General features: G+C 50.6%; 1 protein-coding gene and 1 long non-coding RNA gene across 2 annotated transcripts in view; both read left to right on the top strand.

The window, feature by feature from the left end:
* LOC142596540 (uncharacterized) overlaps positions 1 to 13,201 on the top strand; it is a 240,391-nt gene that overhangs the window by 102,945 nt on the left and 124,245 nt on the right. The window lies entirely within an intron of this gene.
* Positions 8,301 to 13,087, top strand: LOC142596510 (dynactin subunit 3-like). The gene is made up of 7 exons (XM_075725650.1): positions 8,301 to 8,432; positions 8,555 to 8,639; positions 9,587 to 9,673; positions 10,565 to 10,648; positions 11,424 to 11,482; positions 12,207 to 12,266; positions 12,998 to 13,087. Exons 1-7 carry the CDS (start codon positions 8,340 to 8,342, stop codon positions 13,085 to 13,087), a joined length of 558 nt encoding a protein of 185 aa, XP_075581765.1. The 5' UTR covers positions 8,301 to 8,339.

Genomic DNA, 13,201 nt, shown 5'->3' with positions numbered 1-13,201 from the left:
GGCTTTCTGGGCTGTGAGCATACATTGCTGGCTTATGTTCAGCTTTTCATCCACCAGCACCCCCAAGTCCTTCTCCGCAGGGCTGCTCTCAATCCCTTCATCCCCCAGCCTGTATTGATATCGGGGGTTGCCCCGTCCCAGGTGCAGGACCTTGCACTTGGCCTTGTTGAACCTCATGAGGTTCACACAGGCCCACCTCTCCAGCTTGTCCAGGTCCCTTTGGATGACATCTCGTCCTCCTGGCGTGTCAACCGCACCACTCAGCTTGGTGTCATCTGCAAACTTGCTGAGGGTGCACTCGATCCCACTGTCTATGTCATTGATGAAGATGTTAAACAGCACCGGTCCCAGTACGGACCCCTGAGGGACTCCACTTGTCACTGGTCTCCATGTGGACATCAAGCCATTGACCATGACCCTCTGGATGCGACCATCCAGCCAATTCCTTATCCATCGAACAGTCCACCCATCAAACCCATATCTCTCCAATTTAGAGAGAAGGATGTTGTGGGGGACTGTGTCGAAGGCTTTACAGAAGTCCAAACAGATGACATGCGTTGCTTTTCCCTTGTCCACTGATGCAGTCACTCCTTCATAGGAAGCCACTAGGTTGGTCAGGCAGGACTTGCCCTTGGTGAAGCCGTGCTGGCTGTCTCGAATCACCTCCCTGTCTTCCATGTGCCTGAGCATAGCTTCTAGGAGGATCTGTTCCATCATCTTCCCAGGCACAGAGGTGAGGATGACAGGTCAGTAGTTCCCAGGGTCCTCCTTTCTTCCCTTTTTAAAAATGGGCACAACATTCCCCTTCTTCCAGTCAGCAGGGACTTCACCTGCCTGCCATGACTTTTCAAATATCGGGGAGAGTGGCTTGGCAACTACATCAGCCAATTCCCTCAGGACTCTGGGATGCATCTCATCAGGTCCCATAGACTTGTGTACATTGAGGTTCTTCAGGTGGTCTCGAACCTGATCTTCCCTTACAGTGGGAGGGGCTTTACCCCCCTGGTCCCCATCTTGTGGTCCATCAATTCGGGAGGGGTGAGGAGAGAGGTTGCTGGTGAAGCCTGAGGCAAAAAAGTTGTTGAGTACCTCTGCTTTCTCCTCGTCTGTTGATACTAGGTCGCCATTCTTGTTCATCGGGGGGGTACGCTTTCTTTAACCTTCCTTTTCTGGTTGACATACCTGTAGAAGCCCTTCTTGTTATTCCTTACATCCCTTGCCAAATTCAGCTCCATCCTCGCCTTGGCCTTCCTGACCCCCTCCCTACACAACCAGGCAGTTTCCCTGTATTCCCCCCAGGACACCTGTCCCTGCTTCCACTGCCTGTGCAGTTCCCTCTTACTCTTTAGTTTGACCAGCAGGTCTCGACTCAGCCATGCTGGTCTCTTCCCTTCCTTGCCTGATTTTTTACACTTGGGGACTGAGAGCTCTTGTGCTCTATGGAAGGTGTCCTTAAAGATCTGCCAGCTCTGTTCTGTTCCCCTGTCCCTGAGGACCGTTTCCCAGGGGGTCCTTCTGACTAACTCCTTGAAGAGCTGGAAGTTTGCTTTTCTAAAATTTAGGGTCCTGACTGCACTTTTTGCTTTTCCCATGTCCCTCAGGAGCGTGAATTCCACCAACGAACCTTGGAATTGATCACAGACTGGCCAGAAGGCAAAGATTTCGGAATATCACCAGAAGAGGAGGTGACACGTGCTGAAGAGGCCCCAGTGTATAATAAACCACCAGAAAATGAGAAGCAATATGCCCTGTTCACTGATGCGTCCTGTCGTCTTGTGGGAAAGCATCGGAGGTGGAAAGCTGCTGTATGGAGTCCTATACGACAAGTCGCAGAATCTGCTGAAGGAGAAGGGGAGTCGAGTCAGTTTGCAGAGGTGAAAGCCATCCAGCTGGCTTTAGATATTGCTGAACGAGAAAAGTGGCCAGTCCTTTATCTCTATACTGCCTCATGGATGGTGGCAAATGCCCTGTGGGGGTGGTTGCAGCAATGGAAGCAGAGCAACTGGCAGCGCAGAGGCAAACCCATCTGGGCTGCCGCATTGTGGCAAGATATTGCTGCCTGGGTAGAGAACCTGGTTGTAAAAGTATGTCACGTAGATGCTCATGTACCCAGGAGTGGGGCCACTGAAGAACATCAAAACAACCAGCAGGTGGATCAGGCTGCTAAGTTTGAGGTGGCTCAGGTGGATCTGGTCTGGCAACATAAGGGTGAATTATTTATAGCTCTGTGGGCCCATGACACCTCAGGCCATCAAGGAAGAGATGCAACATACAGATGGGCTCGTGACCGAGGGGTGGACTTAACTATGGACAGTATTGCACAGGTTATTCATGAATGTGAAACATGTGCTGCAATCAAGCAAGCCAAGTGGTTCAAGCCCCTCGGGTATGGAGGACGATGGCTGAAATAGAAACATGGGGAGGCCTGGCAGATTGATTATATCACACTCCCACAAACCTGCCAAGGCAAGCGCTATGTGCTCACCATGGTGGAAGCAACCACCGGATGGCTGGAAACATGTCCCGTGCCCCATGTCACTGCCTGGAACACCATCCTGGGCCTTGAAAAGCAAGTCCTGTGGCAACATGGCACCCCAGAAAGAATCGAGTCAGACAACGGGACTCATTTCCGAAAAAACCTCATAGACACCTGGGCCAACGAGCATGGCATTGAGTGGGTATATCACATCCCTTACCATGCAGCAGCCTCCGGGAAAATTGAGCGATACAATGGATTGTTAAAGCCTACCCTGAGAGCAATGGGTGGTGGGACATTCAAACATTGGGATACACATTTAGCGAAAGCCACCTGGTTAGTCAACACTAGGGGATCTGCCAATCGAGCTGGCCCTTCCCGATCAAAACTTTTACGTACTGTAGAGGGGGATAAAGCCCCTGTAGTGCATGTAAAAAATATGCTGGGGAAGACAGTCTGGGTTACTCCTGCCTCGGATAAAGGAAAAGCCGTCCATGGGATTGCTTTTGCTCAAGGACCTGGGTGCACTTGGTGGGTAATGCGGAAGGATGGGGAAGTCCAATGTGTACCTCAAGGGGATTTGATTTTGGGTGAAAGCAGCCAATGAACTGAAGGGTATGATGTTAATTGCTATATAATACTGTATGTCATCACTTTTATGGTTGTTATATGCCACATCAATGGTATTACAGTAAGAATCACCCATATGAATGAAGAATGAACTTTGATGAACGTGATCAAAGGATAGTGGTGATGGAACCAGAACTGGCTTCAGCATGCAACAATCCAACACCGCACACCATCTCTCCTGCCCTGAAGGACTGTTATGACAGATGGAGCCCAAAGTCATGGACTAAATTAATTCAACGGATGTTTTAGAGGGGATGGCCCATAGACTAAGGGAATGATATCTGTGTGTATATATCAAGACAGGGAAAGTGGTGGTGATTAATTGGGAAGGGTAGAGACCTATGCATGATGTAGATGGTATAGAATAAGGGGTGCATACTGTCCTGGTTTCGGCTGGGATAGAGTTAATTTTCGTCCTAGTAGTAGGCATAGTGCTGTGTTTTGGATTTAGTAGGAGAAGAATGTTGATAACACACTGATGTTTTAGTTGTTGCTAAGTACTGCTTATGCTCGTCAAGGACTTTTCAGCTCTTCCCATGCTCTGCCAGGTGCACAAGAAACTGGGAGGGGTCCTGTCGTCTTGTGGGAAAGCATCGGAGGTGGAAAGCTGCTGTATGGAGTCCTATACGACAAGTCGCAGAATCTGCTGAAGGAGAAGGGGAGTCGAGTCAGTTTGCAGAGGTGAAAGCCATCCAGCTGGCTTTAGATATTGCTGAACGAGAAAAGTGGCCAGTCCTTTATCTCTATACTGCCTCATGGATGGTGGCAAATGCCCTGTGGGGGTGGTTGCAGCAATGGAAGCAGAGCAACTGGCAGCGCAGAGGCAAACCCATCTGGGCTGCCGCATTGTGGCAAGATATTGCTGCCCGGGTAGAGAACCTGGTTGTAAAAGTGCGTCACGTAGATGCTCACGTACCCAAGATCCGGGCCACTGAAGAACATCAAAACAACCAGCAGGTGGATCAGGCTGCTAAGTTTGAGGTGGCTCATGTGGATCTGGTCTGGCAACATAAGGGTGAATTATTTATAGCGTGGTGGGCCCATGATGCCTCAGGCCATCAAGGAAGAGATGCAACATATAGATGGGCTCGTGATCGAGGGGTGGACTTAACTATGGACAGTATTGCACAGGTTATTCATGAATGTGAAACATGTGCTGCAATCAAGCAAGCCAAGCGGTTCAAGCCCCTCGGGTATGAAGGACGATTGCTGAAATAGAAACATGGGGAGGCCTGGCAGATTGATTATATCACACTCCCACAAACCTGCCAAGGCAAGCGCTATGTGCTCACCATGGTGGAAGCAACCACCGGATGGCTGGAAACATGTCCCGTGCCCCATGCCACCGCCCGGAACACCATCCTGGGCCTTGAAAAGCAAGTCCTGTGGCGACATGGCACCCCAGAAAGAATCGAGTCAGACAACGGGACTCATTTCCGAAAAAACCTCATAGACACCTGGGCCAAAGAGCATGGCATTGAGTGGGTATATCACATCCCTTATCATGCACCAGCCTCCAGGAAAATCGAACAATACAATGGACTGTTAAAGACTACCCTGAGAGCAATGGGTGGTGGGACATTCAAACATTGGGATACACATTTAGCAAAAGCCACCTGGTTAGTCAACACCAGGGGATCTGCCAATCGAGCTGGCCCTGCCCAATCAAAACTTTTACGTACTGTAGAGGGGGATAAAGTCCCTGTAGTGCACATAAAAAATATGCTGGGGAAGACAGTCTGGGTTACTTCCCCCTCTGGCAAAGGCAGACCCATTCGTGGGATTGCTTTTGCTCAAGGACCTGGGTGCCCTTGGTTGGTGATGAGAAAGGATGGGGAAGTCCAATGTGTACCTCAAAGGAATCTGATTTTGGGTGAAAATAGTCAATGAACTGAATTGTATGATATTAATTGCTATATAATACTGTATGTTATCTCTTAACTGTCTGTTAATGTAATAATATAGTATGTTAATGTTAAGTATATAATACTGTATGTTATGGTTGCTATACGCCACATCAGTGGTATTACAGTGAGAATTGCCCATCTTAATGAAAATGAGCTTTGATGAAACCGTGTTGGAATGAGAACTGGCTTCAGCATGCAACAATCCAACACTGCACACCACCTCTCCTGCTCTGAAAGACAGATGGAACCCAAAGTCATGGGCTAAATGAACTCAATGGACATTTTAGAGGGATGGGCCATAGACGAAGGGAATGATATCTGTGTGTATATATCAAGATAGGATAGGGAAGGCGGTGGTGATTAATTAGAACACAATGGAGAGGGGAGGGCCTGTGCATGACGTAGATGGTATAGAATAAGGCGTGCATACTGTCCTGGTTTTGGCTGGGATAGAGTTAATTTTCTTCCTAGAGGCAGGCATAGTGCTGTGTTTTGGATTTAGTAGGAGAAGAATGTTGATAACACACTGATGTTTTAGTTGTTGCTAAGTACTGCTTATGCTCGTCAAGGACTTTTCAGCTTCCCATGCTCTGCCAGGTGCACAAGAAACTGGGAGGGGTCACAGCCAGAATAGTTGACCCAAACTGACCAAAGGGCTATTCCATACCATATGACGTCATGCTCAGTATATAAACTGGGGGGGGTTGGCCGGGGAGCAGCGATCGCTGCTCGGGAACTATCTGGGTATCGGTCGGTGGGTGGTGAGCAATTGCATTGTGCATCACTTTCTTTGTATATTGTTATTATTATTATACCATTATTATTATTATTATTATTATTATTAACCTTATTTCAATTATTAAACTGTTCTTATCTCAACCCAGGAGTGGTTTTTTTTCACTCTTACTCCTCCGATTCTCTCCCCCATCCCATCAGGGTAGGGGGAGTGAGCGAGCGGCTGCGTGGTGCTTAGTTGCTGGCTGGGGCTAAACCATGACACCATCCCACCGGGGGAGGGGGCAGGGTGAACTAGCGGCTGTGTGGTACTTGGTTGCTGACTGGGGCTAAACCACAACAGCACGTGATTGTGAGTGTGTGCACCAGTCTGCAGTGGGGTTCCCTGTGTGTCTGTGTTTGTGAGTTTGTCTGTGTGTGCCCCAGGCTGCATGGTGGCCCCGGGGTATTTGCACGAGGCCCTGGGATAGGGGTGCCAGGGCTGTGCATGTGCGAGACAGCTAAGCCCTGGTTCAGAGCTCCTACAGCCCCGGCACAGCCCACCAAGTGGAGCTGGAGTGGGATCAATGCAGCCTTATCTGGGGCCTTGTGTCACTGCCGGGCAGCGCTGGCCACAGCTCATCGAGCGCCAGGGCCCCAGGGAGCTGGGAGGGCACACACAGACCCGCGTCCTCACTTTTTATGCAGCTCAGGGGGTGATGTGTGTTGCCATGCTCTTGGGGACACAGCTGCTGTTATCTGAGTAACCAGCCCTGATCGATGCCCACTTCCTGCATCCTGCAGGGACTGTAACTGAGCGGGAGGGAGGGAGTTGGAGTGATGCGGGGATGATCCAGCCTAGCAGGAAGAGTGCTGGATCTGGCCTCAGCACCAGGCTGGGGGCAGGTGTCCATGGCATAAGTGTGCCACTGCAGTCTCCAGGGATGGGGACAGGGTCGGAGCCCTCCTCTCAGCCCCAAGGAGCAGGGGGCAGATTTGCCATGCACCATGCTGGGCTGCGGGCAGCCAGTGCTGTGGCTTCAGCCCTGCTCCAAGGCTCGCGGTCTGAATCGGACCCTAAAGGGTGGATGTCCTCCAATCCTAAAGCCCCCCTCGAGTGCCTGAGTCCCAGGACTGCCTGAATTTCTCACCTTGGAGGGGGGTTGGTTATCCGTGACCCTCTATCACAGGGATTTGCGTATTTGTGGGCATCGCCCACCACTCTGGGCACAGGCCACAGTAGAGCCAGTACCTTCTAAACACAGAGCAGCACTGTGTGCACAGCCCCCAGCCCCTGCTGCAGCCCACAGCCACTTCTGCTAAGGAGGCTGTTTCTAATTATCACCTTTGTGGAACAAAGTGCAGCTCTTCCCCTCTGAGGATGCCTCTCCCACAGCCCAGCTATTGATCCCTGGGAAGAAAGGCAGAGCGCAAGGGGCCTCAGCCTGCTCCTCCCACCCGAATGCTCTGCACAGCTCCTCCAGGGAGATTTGGGGGGCCGTAGGGGTTGCTGGGGCCCTAGGCCACCCCACAGCTCCCTCCTACAGCCTAGCAGCCCTGTACAACTCCCTGCAGGAACTTATCTAGAAGGACAATGCTTTTTCAGGGCACAGTGGATTTTGCTCTTGGCAAGGGGCACTGGGAGGGTCCCCAAAGCCATGCAGCTGACATCACCAGCCATGCTAACGAAGTACTTGCTATTAGCAGATGGTTTTGATCTAAAAGCCTGACCTGGGACCCCTACTGGGGTTCCCTGGTGCCTGGGGCATGGCAGTGCAACACCCAGCCTCATGCTCACAGCCCAAGAGGGACAGAGACTGCCCTCCAGCCTGGGGCAGCTCTAGCACTGCTGAGGCTACATGGGCATGATGTGGCAGTGGCAGGCTGAGCCTGGGGTGCAGGGAACATTGCAAGGTGCTTTGGAGGCTCCTGAACTTCTTCCTCCACAGTTTGGAAAGTCTCTGGACTTTCCTCTGTGGTGGATCCTGCTACCAAGAATTCATCTCATCCCTTTGAGGGATCCTTGTAATTGTGAGTGCCAGTTGCAGGCAGCGGTGGGGCTGGGGTTGGCTGTTGCATTCATTAGCATCTCACTTTTAGTGAGCATCACCTGTGGTGGTCAGTAGGAGAAAGGTGAACCCAGGCAGGCCAAGGCTTGGGGGAAAGCCAGCAGCAGCCTCCTGGATTTCAGAGGCCCTGCATCCACACGGCCCAAAGATCGCTATAGCTATTTCTTTTAATACACCCGAGCGCCTCTTTCCTGAAGGACCACGCTGGAATGAAGCAGTGATCAACAGCCTGGGCGGTGGGAAGCCTGCATGCCTCCCTCTGCAGTGCAAATCGCCATCGACCAGCTGCAGCCTCCCTTCCTTGCCTCTGACAGGGGCTTCGCACCTCCCGCCCCCCTCCCCGGGAGCCGCCTCCCCCCTTCCCACCCTCCCGGCTCCATCACCCCTTCCCGCCCCGGGGAGCTCTGTCTCCAAGGCAACGGCGGCCCCTAGCAACGGGGCCCCTAGCCATGACAACGGGGAGGGGAGGGGAGGGGAGGGGAGGGGCGGGGCGGGGCGGGGCGGGGCGGAAGCGGCGCGCGGCTCTTTCCGGCCGGCGGCAAGATGATGGTGGGGGTGGTAGAGTTGCGGCGGCTGCAGTGGCGATTGGAGGAATTAGAGCAGCGTGTCGGTGACGGAACCTGTGGGCCGTGCAAGGTGCTGGGAGGTCCCGCAGCGCTCGGGGGACGGCTTTGTACCCCAGGGGGCTCGGCCCGGAGCGAGGCGCTTCGGCTCGGCGGGGTCTGACGGGCCCGTCTCCTTTCTTTGCGCCCCTGCAGGTGGCGGACGAGCTGGTGAAGGTGCAGGTGGCGCTGAGCAATATTGCCGGCAAGAGGGAGAGGATCAAAATCCTGTTTAAGAAAAGTGAGCGGCCTCGGGGAGTGGGCCCGGGGGGAACTGGGGGGGCGGGGAAGCTTGAAACCCCTGTGTTTGCTTTTCTAAACAAAAATCTTTTCCACGCTCCCTGTATGAGCCCCTTTGATTTTGGGCTCTTTTGTGTGTTTGGCAGAGAAGTAAGCAAGTGGGGTGCTTTTCTGCTTGTGCTTCTCCCACTCAGCTGTTGGGGGTGGGAAACGGGCTGTTGCAACCTGTTATTTGTTTTATGTGTGCCTACATCAGCACAGTGATCCGTTCTGCCTGAAACGCAGCCCTTGGGTTGTTGGAGTGTGAGCTCTTGAAATGGCTTCTTGCATACTTGGACTTCTTGGGCACGCTAGAGCAGCTCTCCACTGCGTGTGTGGTGGGAGCGATAAGGATCACGCGCAGCCACCGGTGGATGGATTTGGAGAGCCAGCTCTGAACTGGAGGATATTGGGAGTGAACACCAGAGCGGTGCTTTGTCCTGCAAAGCTGTCTTTTGGCCAAATCTTGTTGCCTGGTATCACAGAAGGAGCAGGCTGCATAGGGAGGGTTGTTGTGGTTCAAAGCTGCAGTGGCTGTTTGGTATAAACACGTAAACTCTGTATTTGTAGATAATTTTAAGGATGGAGGGCTATTTCCTGGTTTTGTTTCAAGGGCAGGCAGAAGATGATTTCACTTGCCTCTAATACTGTTAGCCAAATAAAAAGCAAATGTTGCAGGTGTCTGTAATGAAGCAGTTACTTGGCTTGAACCATTTGTAAGTTCTTGATTACAGTGTTCCAAAGTCACCTGTTTTCAAGTGCTGTAGAAATTCATGAATCTGAACAAAAATGATCCCAAATGGGCGGTGTTTACAAAGTAACCTGATGTATAGCACAGGGAGAATTGCACCTGTAAAGGCGATAACATCTTTCCTACTACTTGTCTCCAAACCTATTTTTCCACTCTAGTTGAAGATGTAATAAAATACCTTGACCCTCAGTACATTGACAGGATGGCTGTTCCAGATGATATGAAGTTGCAGTTCATCTTGGCAGGTATGGCATGAAATGAGAGGAGACAGGTTTTTATTTGGTTTTTCTTAGCACTGCAAAAGTTGTTTTTTTATATAAGCTGGATTGGGATGGTTTTCTTTTCTTTAGTTGTAAAGATATGGCAAGGCACCCTCTTTAGAGCTCTGAGAGATGGTTTGTACAAGGATGTCTGTCACTCTTAGTGCTTCCTTGTGCATGTCCATGCTGCAGTTTTATCAGTTCTGATCTTTCTAGTATTGATCAGTTTAACCCTGAATTAATAAAAGCTTGAAAAGAAAAACTGGAGCTAGAATGGTTTTCCTCACCCCATTTCTAATACTCTCTAGGCTGTGACAAAAATTGAAGACCTTTGGATGTATATTAAACACCTTATAGCCTTATCCTCTTTTGCCCCAAAGAATTTGGTTCAGCTTTGTATTTATTGGTATAGTCTGTGAATGAAACTTGGAGATTCTCCTGCCTTAAGTTGGTGTGAATGAGAATCCAGTGGTGAACAACACAAAAGTCTAAATAAAATAATAAGAAAGCCCCTTTCTGTATAGCTAGATCAGCTGGAAAAGGAGAGCTGGAATACAAGTGTCAGTCCCAGCTCTTTGATCATCAGTTTGGAGTGGGACAAGCCACTCTTTGGGGGGTGGGTTATGGTTGACCTGTTTAAGAGCACTTGCCACTTGGAGACTTTAGAGTCTGCAGTTGGAGGTTTTTGTGACTTTGCTCTAGCTTTGGATATGAGGTGCTTTATATTTGCCAAGCTGTTCTCTGGTGTGTTAGGTGTGAATGGTTTAGAAAAACTGATTTGTACCCATTAATCCAAAGTTACCTCGCCAGTCTTTGTGAAAAGCCAAAGCAGCGTCTTGTATTTACTGATGTTCCTTTTTGTCCCTCCCCAATCAGAGGAGCAGGTTATTCTTTCCCGAGCAGCCCTTCTGGAGCAGGTGAAGAACCTCCAGCCCATCTTGGAAAGTGCTAGTAGCCAAGGTAGGCATGTTCTTCTGCAAGTTTAAGCTGCAAATGCCACCCCCCAAGCTGCTGCCTATCCTGTTGGGTTTTGGTGTTTTTTTTTTTTCTTCTTGAGCCTCAGACTTGAGGAGAGGACAGGTAAGCACACAACCTGGTGTGAGTAAACTAGGTGCAAACTTAGTGGTATGTCTAATCCTCCCTGATGCTACTCTAACATCCCATGCCTGACCTCTGTTGGAAGTGTGCAATGTCATGCAGAGCACTGCTGAGTGCTGTAGTCACCCAGTACTGGTGGGGTGGAAATGTGGCTCCTGCACCAAAGGCTGAGGAGGTGATAGAGTAGGTTAGGAAGCAGGTTAGAGACCTGTGGCTTAGCCAAGAGAGTGAGCACTGTGTATGGTCACCAGGCTGTGGAGCCATTCCTGCCTACTGCTTATGAGCTGTTTTATGTCCAGAACATCCCTGCTCCTGGTATAGGCAAAGATGCCTTTTTAATTGCTTTCCGTAATGTTCATCCAAGTAGTTTACTCCGATGTAGCTCTTGAGTAACTCTCAGTGCAGGCATCTCCTAACTCATGCCATTCAGAAGCAGTTAGCAAATAAACTTGATATTTAATGTACAGTGTAGCTAGGGTTTTTTTATGGTATAAAAGGTGTGTTTGTGGTGTGTGGTACTTGCATTCAGTGAGCGGAGTTCTGCTGTGATGTGCTCATGAAGGAGTGGTCTTTATTTTAGTAACTAATCCCACATGATGTAAAACAAACAAAATGGATTTCTCTTCTGTGCTTTCAGCGGTTCCTGACCATGCAGCCAAACTACAGCAACTCTCTCAAATCCACATACAGCAGCAGGTAGCGTGAATATTCTTGACAGTCTTGACTAGCAGGGGAGAAGGAACCACTTGTTAGTGGCTGTGCTTACACCCCTGTATTTGCAATTGTTTGAATTGCTCATTTACAGCAGGTTTTTTTTCCATCTTGTCCAGGATATTCATGCTGCAGTTTTAAAGAGGTTTAAGCAATTGGGGGGGGGGGGGGGGGGGGAAACCAGGATTTCTGAAAACTAAGTCTGAGTTGGAAAAGCGCTTTGCCTACCATGAGCCTGCTCAAAACAGAGGTTTAATCAGCTGTCATTCCCCTTCTCACTGAGACACTGAGGTAAAGCATTGCACTCTTCCAGTGTCCCAGTCTCTGGAAGGCTGTTGATACTGTCACCTGGTCTCTTCACCCTTTCCTTCCCTGTCTGAGCATGCTTGGGCAGTGTCTACTGCCCACTTTCAGCATTTTGCTGTGAGTTTCCATTCTGGGGCAAGCAAAGTATGGGCGCTGAGGAGAGGCGGGCAGTAGTGCAAAGCCCATGACTTTAGTGCTTCATGAGCTTGGGTGTTTCTCTGTAACCTTTCTCTTGACTGTTGAAACCCTTCCAGCTGCAATGAATGGCCACAGCCAGGGTCTGAGCTCTAATCTCAGTACTGGCCTTGGATGAGTTTCTCCCTGTGCTGTCAGGGACTGGGAGGACAGATGTCCTTCAGCTTATTTATTGCTTGCTCACTCACTGAGGCTCCCCTCTTTGCAGGAACAGCATCAAGATCTCACCAACAGTGTCAAGATGCTCCTTGAAGACTACAACAAAATGGTATCCTTTTGAGCCTTGGGCCTGACGCAACTGAACTGCCTGCCTGTCTTCTGGGCTGCCTTGCCCCATCAGATATTGTTGGAAGCAGGTGATCCCCAGCCCTGGGTTTAATGGCCAGTGCCCTATCTGGCATGGTGATGCCTGTGTCCCTGTTACACTCCTCCCAGGAGCAGAGATGAGGGCCAGAACTGCCTGTCCTTCTGAGATGGGAAGGGCAGGGTGCCACCTGCGAGCCAGAGCCTCTGTGCTGGATCCATTCACAGTGCAGCTCAGCACAAAGGAGCAGCACAGCCTGTGCACTGGTGCAGAGCTTGTGCTGGCCAGCTGGTTGGCATCTCTATCGGGTGACTGCTGGTCTCTGACCTGCCTGAGCCAAACAGTGGCTAATCCTGGCCATGTGTAAGATCCCAGTGCTGAGACACATCCTAAAACTGCAGTGGGTAGGGAGCTCTGCTCTTTTCTGTAGAAAGACTCTTGAAATGCAGTGCTGTGCAGTGTTCAGAAGTGCCTCCTGGACTCCCATCAGTGTTTGGTGCTGTGCAGTGGTTTAAGGCCTGGATGGTTTGAGTCCATGCAGGCTTTCTGCAGCCTGGTGCCCCAGGTCTCTTCCTCTCCCAAGGAATTGAGATTGTAATGGTGCTGTTGGGCTGCCAGGGCAGCCCCAGGCTGTGCCCTGACCTTGGTTTCTTCCCTGAAGTTTCCATATATCTTTCCTTAAGAGCAATGTCCAGACCCTGCTTCTCTCCAAGCAGTTCGTCCAATGGAATGAAATACTAACATGGCTGGAAATGGCCAAGGAAGCAAAACCTGTGGCAGAGTGATGGCAGAGCCCGGAGCGCAGAGAATCCTGGGGACCCTGCTGGCCTTGTGTCTCTCGGGAGAGGCTGCAGCACAGCTTGCACCCTGTTGTCTTGGCATCTTCCCACTCTGTTGTG

This window comes from Pelecanus crispus, chromosome W (assembly GCF_030463565.1).
Source record: "Pelecanus crispus isolate bPelCri1 chromosome W, bPelCri1.pri, whole genome shotgun sequence".
NCBI lineage: Eukaryota > Metazoa > Chordata > Aves > Pelecaniformes > Pelecanidae > Pelecanus > Pelecanus crispus.
This window is presented reverse-complemented; position numbering and strand designations above follow the sequence as displayed.

Excerpts from the sequence above, each read along its gene's own strand:
- LOC142596510 (XM_075725650.1), top strand. The coding sequence starts at position 8,340 with ATGATGGTGGGGGTGGTAGAGTTGCGGCGGCTGCAGTGGCGATTGGAG. Across the intron at positions 8,433-8,554 it reads GAACCTGTGGGCCGTGCAAG|GTGGCGGACGAGCTGGTGAA; the intron begins GTGCTGGGAGGT and ends GCGCCCCTGCAG. Across the intron at positions 11,483-12,206 it reads AAATCCACATACAGCAGCAG|GAACAGCATCAAGATCTCAC; the intron begins GTAGCGTGAATA and ends CCCTCTTTGCAG.